Here is an 18,797-nt window from a genome sequence, read left to right as displayed (position 1 = left end):
TATCACTGGAGCCACAGCTCAACTGTGCTGGCCAGGTCTGCCTCTCTCCTAGGCAAGATTTAACAGCACCAGGTGAGCAGCAATAACCACCTACCAATTTTGACTCCGCTGGCTAAATTTAACCTGCAATTTTCCTTGTTTCACCCTAGAGGCGTGCATGTGAGAGGCCATAAACTGAGATAGGGAGCCCCATAATATGACTGTGCAAATGTTGGAGGCTGGACTGTGATACCTGTGTCTGTTCTGCCCTCTGCTAAGCTTTTTCTGCCTAATACCAACAGGAAGTTGGCCTGCCAGCCTGTGGGCAAGGCCACGTTGTATTCATTTGCTGTGAAATACGGCTCTCGAGGAGCAACTGTCTTGTGTTCTTACCTGTCCCTAACCAACAGCTTTAGCACTCACCATAGCACCCTTCTTCCCTGGGCCCCTGGGCTGAAGACCTCTCACAGGGTACCCACCAGCAGCTGCACATTTGCAGCAGGCTCAGGCCAGGAAGCAGCAGCCAGTCTCCCTGCAAAAACCAGAGGAATGCAAACAGGAGCAAGACTTGGGACAGAAAACAGACTCACAAAGGGCTTGAACACATCGCGTAGCACGGACATTGCATGTCACAGTCTGGCATCCCGGCCTTAATACCCTCTGACAGCTCCCAGAGCAGGAGCTGGGCAGGTGAGTGATTTGATCATGACTCTAACTCCTGCAAGAGCTTCAGAGTTCCTGCTGCCAGTCCTCTGCAAAGCATGCGAGGAGCTGCAAAGACTGGCAGCTTCCAGAGCCCGTAGCAGTGACCTACCTTTGTGAGCTAAGAACTGCTGGCCAAATGCTGGGTCCGGTCCAACCCTTGTAAATTGGAACTGTGGAAGGCAGCTTCAGCCAGGCCCTAGTAAATGAGTGCTTGTTTGATGGCTAATTGCTTATGAAAATAAAAGGCACAATCCCAATGTGGGCAGGGCTTATACTGCCATGGGCCCAACTGAGAACCGAGGAATTTAAGGGAAATAGAACAGGAGATAAGGAAAGTTCCTCCAGCAGAGAATATGTGGAGCTTTGGTGGTCCCATAGTGATAAGAGCAATACAACAGAGGTATTTAGAGAGCATCTTACAGCAGATATTCCCACAGCCACTCTGGCCAGAGCAGGATCCAAACAGACATCAAACAACAGAATTCTGCATTCATGGTCACCATGACAAGGATGTGTTCATTACACTCTCTGAAGATCTTATTGGCCTGGACATGCCATAACATCACAGTTGATAATTTCATAGGATCGTTCAGGTTGGAAAAGGCCACTAAGAGCATCTAGCCCTAACACTAAGCCATCACCACCATGCCCAAGAAACCATGTCCCTCAATTTGTGTCCTGAAGCAGGAAAAAACAGTGCAAGTCCTGTAAGATCCCAGAGACGTAAAGCTGCTAGCAGCACTTGCTCCAGTCAGCTCCTGGGAGAGAAGCTGGGCTCCCCTGATTGAATGGCAGGAGCCATGGTGGCCTGAGCAGCTGTCTCCAGGGGATGCTACAGGACTGTGCATGTAGAGGACAACAACAAGGACAGGCTGGGAGACCCATGTGGTGGTTTAGCTCTCAAAACAGCTCCTGCAGGGATTCAGAGCAGGGCGTTTCGGGCTAATCTCTACATCCCCTCAGGGAACCTGAAGGATTACTGCTCTACATCTGCTCACACGGCCACACGGTTGGGCCCCACCTTGTCAAGGCGGGGGGAAGCGCTGGCAGCCGCTCTCGGTTTGTTAATCGGTTTGGGATAAACAGCAATGGACCCTGTACATCTTGGTGCAGCAACCTCTGACTATCTTTGCTAGCTGGCCTGATGGCTTCTCTTGAGCCTTGCCTAGGGCTGGAGCCACAATGCAGCTTTCTTGGATGTGTCAAGGGCTGGGAAAGGGCAGATACAGCAGCTGGCCATCACTACCCTAGGGCAGTGTTTGTTACAGCCCAAGACAGAGTGGATGTAGTGAAGGAAATCAGTCACCTCAGGTCCCCAGTGCTGTGCTTTCACCTGCTAGCCCATGCTTTCCCAGCCCTTCGCTAACTTCTCAGCAGAATAGGCTGCAAAAGGCCTGTATGAGCTAAGTGGTTCATGCTGTTAACTGTGCACCAAGATCACCCACTTGCTTTTCCTTCTGCTCTCCTCTCCTTCCTGAGCATGCATGTCTCGAAGCTCACTGCTGTTCCAAGCACTTTCTTTATGGGATACAATGCTGACCTTTCTTCCTTTCAGGACCAGAAATGCTGGTTTTGAGTCCAGCTACGGCTGTGCTGGCTCCCAGGTAGTCAGTGCCATCTGCTGGCTGCTCTTTCCCTGACTTTTACGAAGACATGAAAAGCTAAGCACAAGCCTCCAGTCTTACAATTTAACCATCTTCCCCCACACCCTGACTTTCTGCTGCTGAAGTCATACCCACAGGGCACATTTAAAAGATGGACATTTTCAGAAAGAGATCATTCTCTTTAAAACATTTTATTAAATACTGCTACAAATAGAACAGTACACATCAGATTCTAAGTCTAGCAGAGATGACTAATTTATAACTTACACATAAATTAAGACTCTCATTTGAAGTCCTTTAACAGCACAATAAGTTCATACATGCAACATATATAAAAATCTGAGGCTTCTATTTTATCTGTAAATTATGTTCATAAGATTACATGCCTGCATATTTCTGACTCATTTTAAAATGTTCTGGGCCCAGATCAGGATCAGGTGTTTTAAATATAGTTGCCATTAACAGCACAGAAATCCCTCGGTAAAAATTACACAGCAAATTAAATATTTACATCCACACATCTGTATTACAGTGCACAATCCCATGGGGATGAGAACTTCCCATCTACTTGCTGCATTCAGAAACCAGAGTACCTAGTACAAGCACTATCATTCCCAGTGCCATCAACAAAAAGTAAAGTCCAAAGGCTTTCTGGAACATGCAGCAGAAACCCAGATAATTGCCTATGTCACTTCAGGCATATGGGAACATCTTAAAATAAAATGGCTTCAACAATAAGCCAGATCAATGGCTTCAAAGCAATTGAGAATGTTTTTAACCCCAATTATTTTGTTTCTGCCAGCATAACCCATATGTCTCCAAAGGAGACATCTCCAGCAGTGTAGTAAGTGATGTGAAATAATGCATGTCTTCACCTCACCCAGGTACCTCACCTAGTAGACCAGAGGAGAAACCAGCCTCCTCCTTAGCCAGCAGCTTACTATTTGCTCACCATCTGGACAAGACATGGCAAGCTCCCAGTTATGATAACTACATGACTGAATGTAGACAGCGTTTTGCCAGAAGGCCAGAGTTTTGCTCTCTGCTTGTTAGTCTTCTATGGAAATACCAGACAGCTTGAGTTCAAAATTTGAGCAATACACAAGGTGAATCATCTTGTCAGCAAGAGGTAAAAACATCTGGTCAGCTGCTGATCTGCATGGAGTTTCATTTCCTGAAAATCTCTGAGACATGAGCAAAGATGGCTTCAATTCCTGCAGAGAGAAGAACATTCCTCTATAAATTGGAAAAATTGGCACAGATCTGTACTCGCTGTCACGTCAGAGGAATTTTGTATGCAACATGAAGCAAAAATGTACCAAAGTGTTCCTAATATTATATACAGCTAGACAGACAGCATAGCACAATAATCCCTTAGGAGCTGAATGACAATTTCTAAATCAATAAATCTATCAGTTTCCTTAGGAACTTTGGTGCAGTGGTAAAAGTCATGTTAGGTACCACAAAGCGTACATTGCTATTTTTGCAAGTATGTAGCAATTAGTAGGCTCTGATTACTTCTGTGATTAGGAGGAAGAGAATTTGGGAATGCACCTATCTCTTGTGCTTACCTGAAACACCTGGAGCTAGACATTCTGGCTTTCAGTAGTGAGGTGCTGACAGCTGCTGTAAGAACAGAAATGAAAAGTACTTTAGTGACAACTGTTCTATACCTACTGGATTTGAGCAAAATGATTACAATGCTTTTCATGCTGCTTTTTGAGACACAACTTACCTGGCAGGAGTGAATTTCTTTACTGCAAGAAGAAAAAGAAAAAATATTAGCATTTCAAGATGAAATCCCAATCTTGCAAACTTTTCTTCCTATTAAAAAATCTTATCTGAATATTTGATAAAAAACCATTCATCTAGCAACAGAAATCTAACAGCTAGTTATTACTGTATTGTCATTAGCCCCAACTCAAACTCCCGTTCACTTTCCCTGGCAGTAATTACTGATGAATAACCATTGGCTTTTTCACCTCTAATTCTTGTTTTCTTAATTATTTTTTAACTCTTTCAGATTTTTAAATGTTTATCATAAAACCAAACATGTCACACATGCAGGCTTCCTGAAAGTAACACTGGAATTTGTTTATGTGAATATTTTCACTTTTTCAAAAGGCAACTGTTTGAGATCCGGAGGTTTTTCCTTCCCACTAAACAAATTTCAGGAAGGTAAATAAAATTAATGGAAACAGTCCAATGGCTCACCTTTGCTTCGTAACCGTTTTGCAAGCCAAAAGAGGAATGATGCTGTGGCAAGCAGAGAGGTAGTGGTGGCTGCTATGCCCACAGTGACATAGCCAACTTGTTGAGAAGCTGAAAGAAGAAAAACAGCTGCAGTGAGATCAAGAGGCATGTGGTTTCCTCCTCTTTGAGAGTCTGACTGAAATCAATGAAATTATTCAAGGATCTGAATTCTAGCCAAATAGAGTGAAGTTGAGCTCTTGAGACCTACAGCAAAGGCACATCAGGCAAACCAATCATGTTCCTACATGACAGGGGAAGAGCTCTTACTATCTTGGATGGAAAGGGAGACTTTTGCCCTGTAAATTTACAGCCTTTCACAGGAAAGCTCTGTGAGGAGCTCACTGAAGAAGCTATCACATCAGATTTATAAATCTACAAACTTCTTTTACTGAGAAGCAAACTGATTTATGCACATTTTTCTATAATGTTCTACTTCTCTAGAATAGCTCTTTATTAACACGGAAACAGCTCAGCATGAGAAATATTTTAGTTAAGAACACACAAAAAAACGCCTAAAGTCAGGTTGAGGCTTTTGGTTTTGATAAGAAATCAAGGCTTCCCATCAAGACCCATCAGGAATGTTCCCTCTTATTTTCAAGGATCATGTTCAGAGATTTCCTTAGGTTTCTTCCTTTGTGGGCTGCACAACAAGTTCTAACTCATTGCTTGCTGTTATCCCCTCTACCCTTCCATACCTCCTATTTTGGCCAGGAACCTAGTGAGATCTTTTTCTGGCTAGTCACAGATAGAATACCTTCACATGTGGGCAGACTGGCACTCCAGTTTCCTGAATGACTGCACTCAAGAACATGAGATCCACTGAGATTCCATCCTTCTAGGCAGCTGAAGTGGCAGGCTGTGTTATATGTGAAGTTCCCAGCACCATGTATGCAATCCATGGAGCCTTTCTCAGGAGACTTCAGTGGTTCACACTGTACAACTGAAATAAAGAAAAAAAGATGGTTGATACATAAGTGCCTTTCCTATCTTTGACCCTACTGTTTGCACTAGTAAATGTACACTGTATGTTCAAAATCATTTGAATGTGGGGTGAAGGGGGTTCAGAAAGCCATGAGCAGGCATTCTGAAAACAGGGCACATCAGAGCTGAAAGCATTAGAGATAGCACATACACTAGCTTGGAGCAGGTCAGAATAACATACTCCTCTTTTAGCTGACAAGAAGTGATATCCTGCCAAGAACTAACCTCTACTGAGGCCATGATATTACGCTGTGCATTGAATCAGTGCTGGATATTTATTGAATTGAACCTGTACTCTCAGGGATAGGATTTCAGAGTATTGCACAGTAACAGGAAAACATTTTCCAACCCCAAAAATCTCACCTTTGCATTTTGGGAATGGCTCTGACCACTGTCCCTGTGCCATGCACTTAATGCTGGATGGACCCTCCAAAACGTAGCCTTCTCGACAACGGAAATCACAGTGTGAACCATAGGTGAGATCTGCAGAAGCACAGCTCACAGAACCTTCTTCTGGCCAGGTTACAGCCTCACACCTCACAGCTGCAACGCACACATCACAACAGCAGTCAGCTCAGAGGTCTCAGGAATTCAACATGCCAATCAAAGCTGATAGCCCCAAGGGCTCAGGCAGGTGTGGAAAAATGTACCTGCACAGGATGGCTGCTGCTTGTCCCAGGCCCCAGAAGATCCGCACTGCAGAGTGGATGGTCCTGTCAGAGCAAATCCTTCCTCACAGGTGAACTCACAGGTGGTACCCCAGGAAAGCTCCCCAGAGAGATGGGAGCAGTTGAGAGAGCCATGAGCGGGCATTTCTAAAGCAGGGCAGGTCACAGCTGAAAGCATAAAAAACAGCACAGACATTAGCTTGGAGTAGGTCAGAATAAATGCTCCTCTTTCAGATGACAAGAGGATGTGTCCTGCCTGGAGCTCTCCCCTACAGAGCCATAGTACTGCCCTTTACCCCTAGCAATGTCTCAGGAAACAGGAATTACAGCATGCTGCACTGTGGAGCCAGAACACTTAAATATGTATTTAAAGCACACAAGCTGTTCCTAATACTGGCTCAGATTATGAGGTGCATTTTGGGGGTGTGAACTCCCATTTGAAGATGCAGAGTTTGGAGCAGGTCAGAACACCCCACTTCAACGATCTGTTACGACTTCTGCTGGGAGTACAGCTCCCAAGTGTAGTTTCTCAACTTGCATTGCTATTTCCACTTTAATACAGCAGGATATGTGATCTTTGTCTTGAAACCCCTTTAAGAGAAATACTATAAACCTACCAGAGATGATTGTTATTATTTGACAACACTTGAATTATTCAGTCTCTTCAGACTATTTGAACTAGTGTTAAGTTTAACAGATGATTTCTAACCCCAAAAATCTCACCTTTGCATTTTGGGAATGGCTCTGACCACTGTCCCTGTGCCATGCACTTAATGCTGGATGGACCCTCCAAAACGTAGCCTTCTCGACAACGGAAATCACAGTGTGAACCATAGGTGAGATCTGCAGAAGCACAGCTCACAGAACCTTCTTCTGGCCAGGTTACAGCCTCACACCTCACAGCTGCAACGCACACATCACAACAGCAGTCAGCTCAGAGGTCTCAGGAATTCAACATGCCAATCAAAGCTGATAGCCCCAAGGGCTCAGGCAGGTGTGGAAAAATGTACCTGCACAGGATGGCTGCTGCTTGTCCCAGGCCCCAGAAGATCCGCACTGCAGAGTGGATGGTCCTGTCAGAGCAAATCCTTCCTCACAGGTGAACTCACAGGTGGTACCCCAGGAAAGCTCCCCAGAGGGATGGGAGCAGTTGAGAGAGCCATGAGCGGGCATTTCTAAAGCAGGGCAGGTCACAGCTGAAAGCATAAAAAACAGCACAGACATTAGCTTGGGATAATCTTTAAAAAACCATTTTTTCTTTCCTGAAACTTAGTAACATACCTCATGCATAGAAACAGCTTTAGATATAGGCCAGAATTTCAGTTTGTATCCATTAATAGAGTTCTGCAGACTTCAGTGCTGCTATGTGTAATGCAGAAATCTCATCTACCATTGCTTGACAAGCTCACCTTTGCATGATGCAAGTGTGTCAGACCAGTTTCCAGAAGACATACAGTATACTGAATCCGGTCCATTCAGCTCATAGCCTTCTTCACACTGAGCTGTGCATGAGGAGTTGTAGCCGAAGTCCTCCAATGGATGGTTACACTCAAGGCTGCCATGATCAGGTTTCTTTAGTGGATCACAAGTCTTAACTTCAAAGAAACACAAGAAGGTACATAGTCAGTCTCTGGTTAAGCAGGCAAATCAAGCCAGACAAACAGAACTAAGCTAGCATGACTGTCTCTCTGGTTGGAAAGAAGGGTGTAGTAATCTTACCAAATTCACAATCTGGCCCATAGAATCCAGGGTTACACTGGCAGGTGTGATTGTTAATAGTCTCGATGCATTCTCCATGGCCACTGCAGAAAGATGGGTTGCAAGAAGCTGAAGAAAAAAAAAAAAAGAAAGAAGTCCATCAAATAAAAGAATCAGCATTGACCACTAATTAAATCTGGTCTGTGCATCATTCATCTTTCTGTCACTAAAGAAGCAGTTTGTGAGGCAAAAGAAATGCAGGAAATTTTGTTATATTAGTTAACTCTGCCATTTTACAAAAGCATTTCAGAAATCAGTTCCTTTGACAGACTAGCTCACAATGAAAGGATTCCAAGGGAAACTCTAAGACCACTTGCTCTCAGGTAGATATTAGTAATATTTAAAATGCAAAAGGAACAATATGTGTGAGGTAGGTAGAAAACTTCAGCAGAGGCATTCTTCCTTACCTCAGCTCTGAATTGGCAGATATTTGACTTAGATTTTTTTTTACTAGCCTTAGTAATCTCTATATAGAGTGTATAGTATATATACATGATGTTAGATTTAACCCAATGCTCTGTAGTCAGCAGAGAGATAGACACCTTCAAAAGGACAATTCTTATCTAGCTCAGACAATTACTTGATGAAAGCCAACTTCTGAAAGAGCCATTTTCCCTCCACTGATTATAGAGCCTGATGGCTTGCTTAGAAAAGATGTATTATAGTCTGGGGGCTAAAAGGTAAGTGAGATCAATCTAGCTCTTAGAAAAAGAGCAATCTCAGCCCTGCGAGTAAGGATAAGTGTAGGTTGTTCACAGAGTCAGGCAGTCAGCATGTAAAACGAGGTTAAACAACCCATTCCACTATCTCATCTCCACAGGGGCTCACTGAAACGGACTTTATGATACTATACCTGTATAGCACAAGGCAACCTTTTTTTTTTCACACTTCTCATCATTCCATTTGCCGTCATCCTTCCCTCTTTTAATGTAGATTTCAACACAGTCCTCGTTGTTCCCTTTGCCATTTGGTTCACCTGAAGCCCAATTTGCTGCTTCATCTGTCAGTTCTTTGTTTGTTCCAACCCAGGTCCACGTACCATTAATTTTTCTGATTCCAATCCAGTAGTAACCCGGATTGAAGGGTAAGAAGTCATTAAGATAGTTGATTTCATCCTTGTTTTGAATGGCAACCATGTTAGTATACCTCTTTTTGCACCATAACTCTGCCTCTTTGTAGGTCATGTTTGTGTCTGAATAATGGTATGTCCAACAATTCACCACCTCTAGTATTGTAAGCCCTAGAATGAAAAGATGGCAAAAGTTGGTATTGGACATTTCCCCAACTCTTTCTCTAGAAAAGGACACATAAAACTTTATAAACATTGCACATTTGTTAATATCTGAAACAGCATCAAAATTTAGTGGCAATTATTTTACAAGTAATTAACCAACAAGTTTCAAAACAGGCAAGTCACCATCAAGTACGGAAACTTCAGCCTGTCAAACTACTACCACTCATACAAAGATCTGCAGAATTCATATCACATCACAGGAGCCAATTACACTTTTGTCAGGCAATCAGGGTAAAGTGCCATTGCAGCTACAGCTTTCTCTATGTGAATCTGGCCCCAAGCTAATTCAGTCAGATTTAAAAAATATCTGTTTAATTCCAAACTCAAAACTAAGCACACTAACACTGTCACTCAAATAGTTTTCTGCAGACACATACACACTTACCGTAAGCAAGAAGAGATAGGAACCACAGGCAATTCATTTCTCTGAGAGCTTTCTCTTCTCTTTATCTTTTAAGCAGAGGGCTATGAAAGATCAAAGGAACACATTTGTAGAGAATATACACCGTTTTTTTTTTTACTATCCAATATAAAATGCTGCCTGAGCAATCTTCTCTGCATACTTTTAAAGAATCATTCTAAAGAATTAAGTAAGATTTCCATTCTTGCGAGATCAACCATTTAAAACAGCTCTTAATGTCAAGATAGCTTTTAAATTTAAATAGCTCTTAAAAAAAAACCCAAAACATTAGCACAGAATTCTCTCTCCAGTTTTCCTCTAGCTGAGACATAGAATATAATAAAACAGTCAATTTATACTCACAGGTTGTAGTTGTATTGGTCAGGTGCTGTAGAAGTCCTCTGTAATATTTCCCAGAGACTGCTCTCTGTTGCTGAGCTGCTGAACACGGACTTGAAGATAAAGCTCAGCTCAAAGTGTCTGGACTGTGTCTCCCTTGCCTTTAGTACAGCCTTTTATTCTCTCAGCCAGCCTGTTGTTCATAGTACGGGAAATTCCATGTAAAAAAAAATTTCTTGGAAAACCCCAGGATCATATCCTCACACATGAAGCTTGATGCTTCCCCTTGCCAATCAGCCCTCCCATGCTGTGCTGCCAAGCTGCCAAATGGTAGATTACAGCTTTACTGACGGAAGCACACAATTCCAGGATATCAGAAAGGAGCGAGAAAGTTAAAGAGTTTGTTGTCTAAATAGATTCCAACTTTTCTCCTAGGAGAATGTTTTGCACCAAGCTGCTACCAGTCCTTTTGGCATCTCAGTAAGAAAGGCACTGACAATTAAAAGCTGGTTAACTAGTTCACTGAGTAAAGATTAAAATTGCAGCATTGGTCAATCTCTTCCCTGTGGGACACAGCACATTGTGCAGAATGTGGACTTAGCTTTGACCTTGGACAATACGTTCCAATATCCTCATCTCAATAGTTACAATTCCTTACCAGGTGCATACAATATTTCAGGTGGACAAGACAATATACTAGTCATAGACTGAATCCACCCACATTGATTGTGTATACACTGATTAATTACACTACTGCATAGTGCAGTCACAGGGTGTCAGTGGTATGAAGGCACAACACCTGGGTAGTCATGGACACTGTGCTATAGCTGGTTAGTGAGGGGTTATGGGCTATCCATACATTTATGTGTCCTTCTGGATATAAAGCATCTACTGCTGAAGGCTGTACATAGGTGAACATGCTTGGTTCTCCACCCTATGCAAAGGCATGATACTTAAGATATGTTGCAGGGTCCACATTCCCCAGCAGTCCCACCTCTGGTCAACTGGAAGTGGCATTATTCCCTTGTGCCCTGACCACTAGGGTCACCTCACCCCTTGCTCCACAGCCACGTAGGCAGTGACCCTGAAGACTCCAGCACATGGTTCAGTTGCTAAATTAGTATCCAGCCACAAAGACTCACCATTATAGGTAAGGTTTAGGGGGGGCTCAACAATGAAAGGTCTCAACAAGTGTTGTCAGCAACAGGAGGACAGAGGGCATTGTCCTTCAGATCTGTAAAGCAGTTATAGTTCATACTGTACATGTTGAAACACATATTTTGAAGGCTCAGCCTGTCCTTTCAGTGGCTCTTGGATCCCAAGCTAAGATCTTAGTTGATGTCTTTTCCCCAGGAAGTACTAAGTGGAAGCTCATGTTGGCTATTGGGAACAGGTTCTTCACCAAAAGGGTGGTCAGGCACTGGAACAGGCTCCCCAGGGGAAAGGGGCTTGACACTGAGCTTGCAGGAGTTGAAGTGCCTGGACAATGCTCTCAGCGATGTTTGGGTGGCTCTGCATGGAGCCAGGAGTCGGGCTCAGTGGTCCTTACGGATCCCCTCCAAATCAGGATATTTTATGATTCTGTGTAGATCCCTACTCATCATCAGCATCATCCTGGTACAAACTGTATTGGACTTCATGATGCTGGCGTCCTAGCAGCAATTGATGAGCAGTATGAGTTTGAACATGGACTTTTTTATTCAGGATCACAGCTCTGCATGGCTTCACACTGTAAATCAGTTTCTCAGCATGTCTGAGTGAAGGAGAACTTTCACTTGGTGTTTCAAAAGTATTACTTCTTTCTATTAACCCATCCCCTCAGGGATGGTGAGGGATATGACAGATCCAATGCACATCAGTCTTGACAGCACATTGCCACACCATATGATGCAGAAAATGGGATCCATTATCTGATGGATGCACATAGGCTATCTATAGGGTATCTCCAAGGGTAGACACATGTAGGGTATACTCGTAGTAGGTGTAAGGAATATACTTCAGTAGATTTTTTCCTCAAAACTGGGACAAGGCATAACACATTCTCTTTGAATTCAGCATAACAAGTGCCTAAGAATGGAAATATATCAACCTATTTCTAAGCGAGTTACTATGTTAAGATATTCCTTTCAATACCAGCTGACAGCTTGACAGCTTAAGCTATCAGCATTCTATTCCACCTGGAGCTGCTGATAAACATTACAGCAGAACAGGCAGACTGGGTAAAGGCATAAAGCAGTTTCAAGGACTACCTTTTGCTTTATTCAAAAAAGTAAAACATTTGTGAGAACCCATAGCTTGATAAATCTCTACCAATTAAGAAAAGCCATCAGAGGAAGGAGAACACAGTAAGTAGTACACAGTCAGCTGTTACTATCAAAACTGACTTTCCTAGAAGCTGCAGTGACATCCTTGAAAGCTTGGAAAAATCTGTTAATGTTAAGAATGAGAATTAAAACCTTACACTGAATATTTGCAGGGAGAGGTGTACTTTCTAGCAGGTGTGATCTAGGAAAGCTAGATTCACAGACAAACCATCAAGAAACTCTGGAAAGTCAAGGTTAACTCTTGCCTTTTCTACAGCCATATTCTGTGACCTCAGGCCCGGGCCAGCCTCGTTTGTTACAGCCAGACTTACAGAACATCAGGACAGGACTGATTTCTTTAGCCTCAGCTGCTCATCTGAAAATTGGAATGAAAACATTTCCTGTCTGCCAGCCTGTCTGTAATTGCCTGTCTCCTAAGAAAGTGGGACTTACAAGGTGTTTGCAAGGCCCATCACAGCAGGGCAGAATTTCATGGGGTTTGTTAAGTGTTGAACTAATACAAATGATGTTTTGAGAGGGCAGTCAGTTTCTTTTCTTAAAATATTGATCAGCTGTTATAATTGCAGACATAGAGGAATTATAAACAATTCCAGAACAGTTTATATCCTCTCCAGATCCAGGAGGAGAAAAATCCTTTATGCATTCCTGGAGATTCACTGCTTCAAATTGTGAGCTTCCTACTGGTAAAAGCTCATTCTTCTCTCAGCAGAAGCTCTGAAGTTGAGTGGAGGAAACTATATCAGAATTGTTTTCACCAGCGGAATCTCCAGGGGAAGGAAGAGTGTGTTTCACAGTTTACAATAGTCTTCCTTTACAAGGACTGCTCGAGACCTCTTGTCTGCAGTAGATAAAAAAACCACACACACACAAAAAACCCTAAAAAACACCACTCAAGCCCCAGAGCAAGATGTCTGTAAAGACTCTCACCTAAAATAGAATGCCTCTTTTTGTTGGCAGCATTCCCCTGTGCATCACCAACATGGGGCTTTTTTTTTTTTTTTTTTTTTTTTTTTTTTTTTTTTTTTTTCCAGGGAATTCTTTAGTCCAAGAATAATATTATCTCATTTTGATGTAATGGAATACAAATACAAATGTTAACGTTTCACACACACACACACAAAAGAGGAAAAAAAAAAAAAGAAAAAAAATCATGAGAAGTGTTTTTAAAAGCACAAAACTCAGAGGTTAAAATCTCATTGAAGTTAAAGGCACTTATAAACTTCAGCTCCTGTGCTGCTCAGGAAGACTGGGATTCTTGCACGTGAAAGCTCATGTTGAACTGTAAGCTTTATAGATATTATAGGAAAAAATGTACATCTGATGTAAGTGTGTCTTTTGAACTGCAGGTACTCAAGCCAGAAAAGCCATCCAGCCTGCCTCTCATTTCACTGTTGTTTCTCATTTGCATTCTTTCTTCCTTGAGCAATTGATTTGGGAACTCAATAAAGAACATCAGTTCTTGCACTGCTCTGAGCTGGGTGCAGTTGTTTGTTCCCACCTTGTCCTTACATGAACGCAGACATAGTTCCATGAAACTAGCTTTTTTAAAGTGATCTGGAATACTCCAGACTACCTAATTTCCATTACAGATATGGATGCCTATTAAGGATTACCTAATCAAAACTAATTTTCTATTTGGACAGTATAGTTGATAACACACTACATGACATAACAGGCAAGTAAAAGCTATATAGACATATTAGGAGTAAGAATAAGTAAAACCACTCAGGTCTGCTATTCAAAGAGGGGCTGCCATTGACAGAAGACATGTCAAATGTAATTTCTTTCTACATACAGAAAAGTTAGCAGATACCCACTGCAAGAGTGTTATGCAGTGGGAAAAGAGAACAGGTCAGAATGGACCTGGAGTGAAGATTCCTCTAGGTTTGTTATACTTGATCCAATTAGTGTTTAAGGATCCAACCAAATCATATCTTGATAATTACTTTTGAGAGTATGTGTCAGAGGGCTGACGAGAAGCAAATATTGTCTCTCTACCTCAAGAAAGAGGAAAGAGAAAGGTAATTAGAAGCCAACTTCTCCACACAACTACCTAGAATGATACTTGAACGGTATTGGAAAATACTAAGGAAAGCAATTGAAATATGCAATAAAACCCTGAGCAACATAGTCAATACATTATTTAAAACTCAAGCAAAGTTCTATTTATTCTTTGTGTGTTTTTTAAAGAATTGAGAACCATACCACACTCCTAACACCCTGCACTATTTTCAAACGAGAAAATAAAGTTTTATTTCTTACCAACACCCTCATTTCGTTTGAATGACCTGCAAGCATATTGCAAGTGATCTAATCTTGTCAACTACCAGTTCTCAATGCATTGCAGTTCCAGTAATATGTGTTCAGAAAATAGAGCAAAAAGTGCAATATCTGTAACTATAAAAGGAATTTTAATCACTCCTCCAGCCAGAAAAGACAGCAGAAATCTACTTGATCTTCTAAAATATAAAATGCGTGTTAGAGTACTTAGGAGGAATTCGATGAACATTTCTTTATGCCCACTTAAGAAATAGTAGTTTATTATAGTAGTCTATAGTATTTAGTATAGTAGTATATTATAGTCTTTATACCCACTATAAGAAATAGTAGTTGGATTGATACGTAGTGATAGAATTGTAAAGGACATTTTTCTAGATGCTAAAGCCTTAGCAGTGCTAGAACAGAAGTTCTTCACAGAGATTTTCCTTTAGAGATTTAAGTCTTGGCTTGGGAAAAATTTCTCAGTGTCTTCAGAAGGAGCTTATGGAAATGGAAAGCAGTTAAAGTTATTTTAAATGATTAAAAGTCTTAATTGAATTTGCTATTACTACAAAAATAAAACAGATACAAGATACTTTAGGTTCCCAGATAACCTGAATATATACACATAAATACAGACATAGACTCAGACTTTTTTGGCCATGTCTTATAAGGATGGTTCTTTACCTGTAAGGTTTCACCTGCATTTATACATTTCTAAGCTAGCCTTCCTCTTAAAGCATGCTAATTACGCATTTATGGCAAGACAAAATAGAGAATTAAATGACTGTGAGCAACTCAATTCCATTTCTTGCATAGTAGGCATATTTGTCATTCAAATATGAAAAAATATTTCAAACATATTTATGTCAAAATAGTTTGCATGGTAGACATTTATCCCATGGCAAAGAGCTGTAAAATTATATACAATTTTGAAATCCTGGCAAAAAACTCCAGTCTTCCTCTTCATTCCATAGAATAGGAAAGCTGTAGCCAGCCTTGAGGGGAAAAGGAGTTCTGGTGCCAGTAGTGAAGGTGTTTCCTGTTTAGACAGGAGCTTGAAACACTAATTATTTAGAAATTCAGAGACAAAAGGGCTAATGTACATGTTTTCCCTGAGGTCTTGATGGGAAGAAAAGATTATTTCTGAAGGCATACTCATCCCTCAGCCTCCGTCTCATTAAGTGTGAATACAGTAGGTAATACAACTGCTGCTACAAAAGAAGCTGGAATTTCTCAGGATGCCTAAGACAGTCTCCATTCTGTCTGGAGCAAAATCCCAGGAGACAAAAATCTTATCTCCTCTTCTTATTTCGGGAACACTCTGATGTGACTCATAACGCTCAATTTCCTCTAAGCCAGCCAAAATTCACATTCATTAATCCAGCTAGAGGCCAATCATCACTTGCATTGGCAAGGTGTGATTCAGTCCATTGAAATAGAAAGCTGAGTGCAGGAGCAGAGGAAACAACTTGCTAAGTGACAGAGTACCTCACACCTTCAGTTAGGATAAAAGTGAGGCTGGTCTTAACATCTAGAAATCAGTTGCTTGTGGTTACAGATGGAGCTGATACCATGCTGAACATGATTATCTGCTGGGTCCTATGGCAGTGGCTTGGAGCCTTCCCACCCTCCATACACAAGGATGGATGCATGACTTCGATCCACGCACAGATCAAGTAGTGTTAATTTTACTGCCTGGGTCCATTCCATACTTCCATGCCCTCAGCAGGGGAGATGCCTGAGCGTAAGATACTGGAAGGGATAATGCTTGCGAGGAGAACAGCTAAACTTTTGGCAAATGAGAGGAGTAAAAAAGTTGTTTCAGGATTAAGAGATCAAGTAGGCAGCTGGTTCTTGTAAAAGTGGTCTTTGTGTGAAGTGTTTTTTTCTAAGTTTCTCCCACAAAGACTGGAGGAATAGAAAAGTAACGAGTCTTTTCAATCCTTCTGACTTCTTCAGTTCCCAGTAAATACCATTTTGATTTATGAGATTGCAGATGAATTAGCAGTAGCACTTGGAACGCTGATGTAACTTTCCATTCTCTGTCTGCAGCATTATGAAGGAGAAACAACAAAAACAGATGAGAGCAGTGCCTTCACTTGCTCACTTGACATATTCCACCATTGATTTAAGATACCCAAGTTTCAGGTCTGTTCTTTTCAGTGCTTAAATCAGTTTTAGATAGATTTCCATATACTTGTGGACACGGTATTTAATGTGTTTCAGTCCACAGCTAAATTACTTAGATAATACTTCAATACCATAACTCCTCAGGTTTCTGCAGATCTTTCCAGCCAAAATTACACACCCCATGAGTTCTACTGCTTTAGGAAGAAATATCTGTTAAACGACCTTCAGATAGGGCCTGTACAAATAGTTCAGTGTTTTGTTTTTGAGAAACAAGAAACAATGATGAGAAACAAGCAGTAAATAAACTCTGCAAGTGTTATCTGCAGAAAATTATAGCCAAATTTTTGAAGTATTTAGATGTTTTGGATTCTGTACCCTAAAGATGCTTTGGGTGATGCTGGCCTTCATATTTAAGTCTCTACATTTAAACACTATCATTAAAGTCAAATGTCATTTATAAAACCAAGCAGCAGAAAGAATTGTCACCCAAGCAACAGACATACTGTGAAATGAGATCTTACCACTTAGTATCTGAAATCTTTGAAGCAATGTTCTTTGCAGTTGCAAGGAACAGCTGCGCAGCAACGAGAATCTGACCCGAGATCAGCTGGCAAAGGCTGATACCAGTCACTGTAGTCATGACTTCCCTCAGATCACAAGATAACAGAATTCCTTGAACTAAGGAGCATTCAGGAGCCCTCTATCCACTTCACCACAAATTGCTGTCACTATAACATCTGTGCATTATTTGAAGAAAGAAGTAGATGTCCACTAGCTGGATAAGTAACTTTATGTTAAACCAATGTTTAACATAGGATCACTGGTGGAGGATAACTTGAAGCATATAGCCTTTGTTTTAAGAATAAAGAAGTTCATTGTTAACACTGAAAACAATGGTATTAAGTTCCATGCTCTTCTTGTTTCCCATACAAATAACAGTGCCACGAGGCTTCTTAAAGTTCCTGTTAGCTGGTATCAAGGTCACTTGAACATTGTTTATTTAGTGGGCCAGAAAACAATACTTCAACTTTCCAGTGAGGTGTTTGCTCTTCCACCCCTTCTAGATTTCTTGACTCATCAGGAAACGTGGGTGTCATCTACCCTGAAGTTGCTTCACTTCATGGAAAGGCAACAGAGTACTGACTAGACTCAATCTTTTGAAGTGCTTTTTATACTCCAGTCTAAAGAGCAACGCACACAAAGACATTTTTCTCAAATAAAAGCAAGGACGGATCCTCATTCCACCATCCTCGATGCAAATTCAGCCTTCTTGGTGGTGCAAATTATCTGATGTTTTTTTTCCGTTTGTGGTAAACAATATCAATAGCCATTTATTCATCTTTTATAATCATATCTGATTGTGATCGGTAGCAGAGTCTGGTTCTTTATAATCAGCTTAGAATACTTTCATAAGAGGTATTGGATCAACGGGAAGTGAAGGGATTATTACTTATCATCTGTAAAATAATACCAGGCCTGAAAGAAATGTTCTTACCTGAAGCAGGTATGAATTCAGCTTCTTTGTACTTCTTCTAAGTGACAAAATCCATGTTAGACTGTATAAGCTACAAAAGACAAGCTACTCTATTGTCAAAATGTAAGGAAATATCTAGGTTTAAGTAAGTTGGGTGTGCAGTTGCTCTATGTTCTATGGAGTCAAAGACTTAAGTTTATCTAAAGCTTAAGTCAAAGGAGATCCGTATTCTCTTCATTAACAAAAATGAGAGCAGATACACTTGCTTTTTCCAAATCAATCCATACCCAGAATTCTGCAAGTAAGTCTTTGTACAATTACATTCACATTCATCTTCTTCGTTCTGTGTTTTATCTTTGATCTAGAGTATTGCACACTCAGTACCATGACTAAGAAGGGACAGAGTGTCTCCCTGCAGCAGTGTCTTCCCAGCTACCTGGGAAGCAGCAGCAGCTAGAAAAGCTCACAAAATGTGATGGACTCTTTATAAGTGCCAGGTAAGCACAGGAGCTGATTGTAAGCCTTCTGTACACAAATGGATAAAGTTAGTACAAAGCCCAAATGGATACAAACCATCTGTGAGCAAATGAAAACCGGATATTAGGGATGAATTTCCATCAATGAGG

At 41.3% G+C, this 18,797-nt stretch overlaps 1 protein-coding gene across 1 annotated transcript; it reads right to left on the bottom strand.

Moving 5' to 3' along the window:
- Positions 1–4,476: 4,476 nt before the first annotated feature.
- On the bottom strand, positions 4,477–9,664 carry SELE (selectin E; the record flags this gene model as incomplete). Its single annotated transcript, XM_079535850.1, has 10 exons — positions 4,477–4,610; positions 5,296–5,481; positions 5,886–6,065; positions 6,173–6,358; positions 6,914–7,093; positions 7,201–7,386; positions 7,600–7,785; positions 7,910–8,017; positions 8,802–9,188; positions 9,628–9,664. 10 exons carry the CDS (start codon positions 9,662–9,664, stop codon positions 4,477–4,479), a joined length of 1,770 nt encoding a protein of 589 aa, XP_079391976.1.
- Positions 9,665–18,797: the final 9,133 nt, after the last annotated feature.

This window comes from Tetrao urogallus (assembly GCF_951394365.1).
Source record: "Tetrao urogallus genome assembly, chromosome: 5".
In the NCBI taxonomy this organism is placed as follows: domain Eukaryota; kingdom Metazoa; phylum Chordata; class Aves; order Galliformes; family Phasianidae; genus Tetrao; species Tetrao urogallus.
The sequence above is the reverse complement of the archived record's forward strand: the minus strand, read 5'-3'. Positions and strand labels throughout refer to the sequence as shown.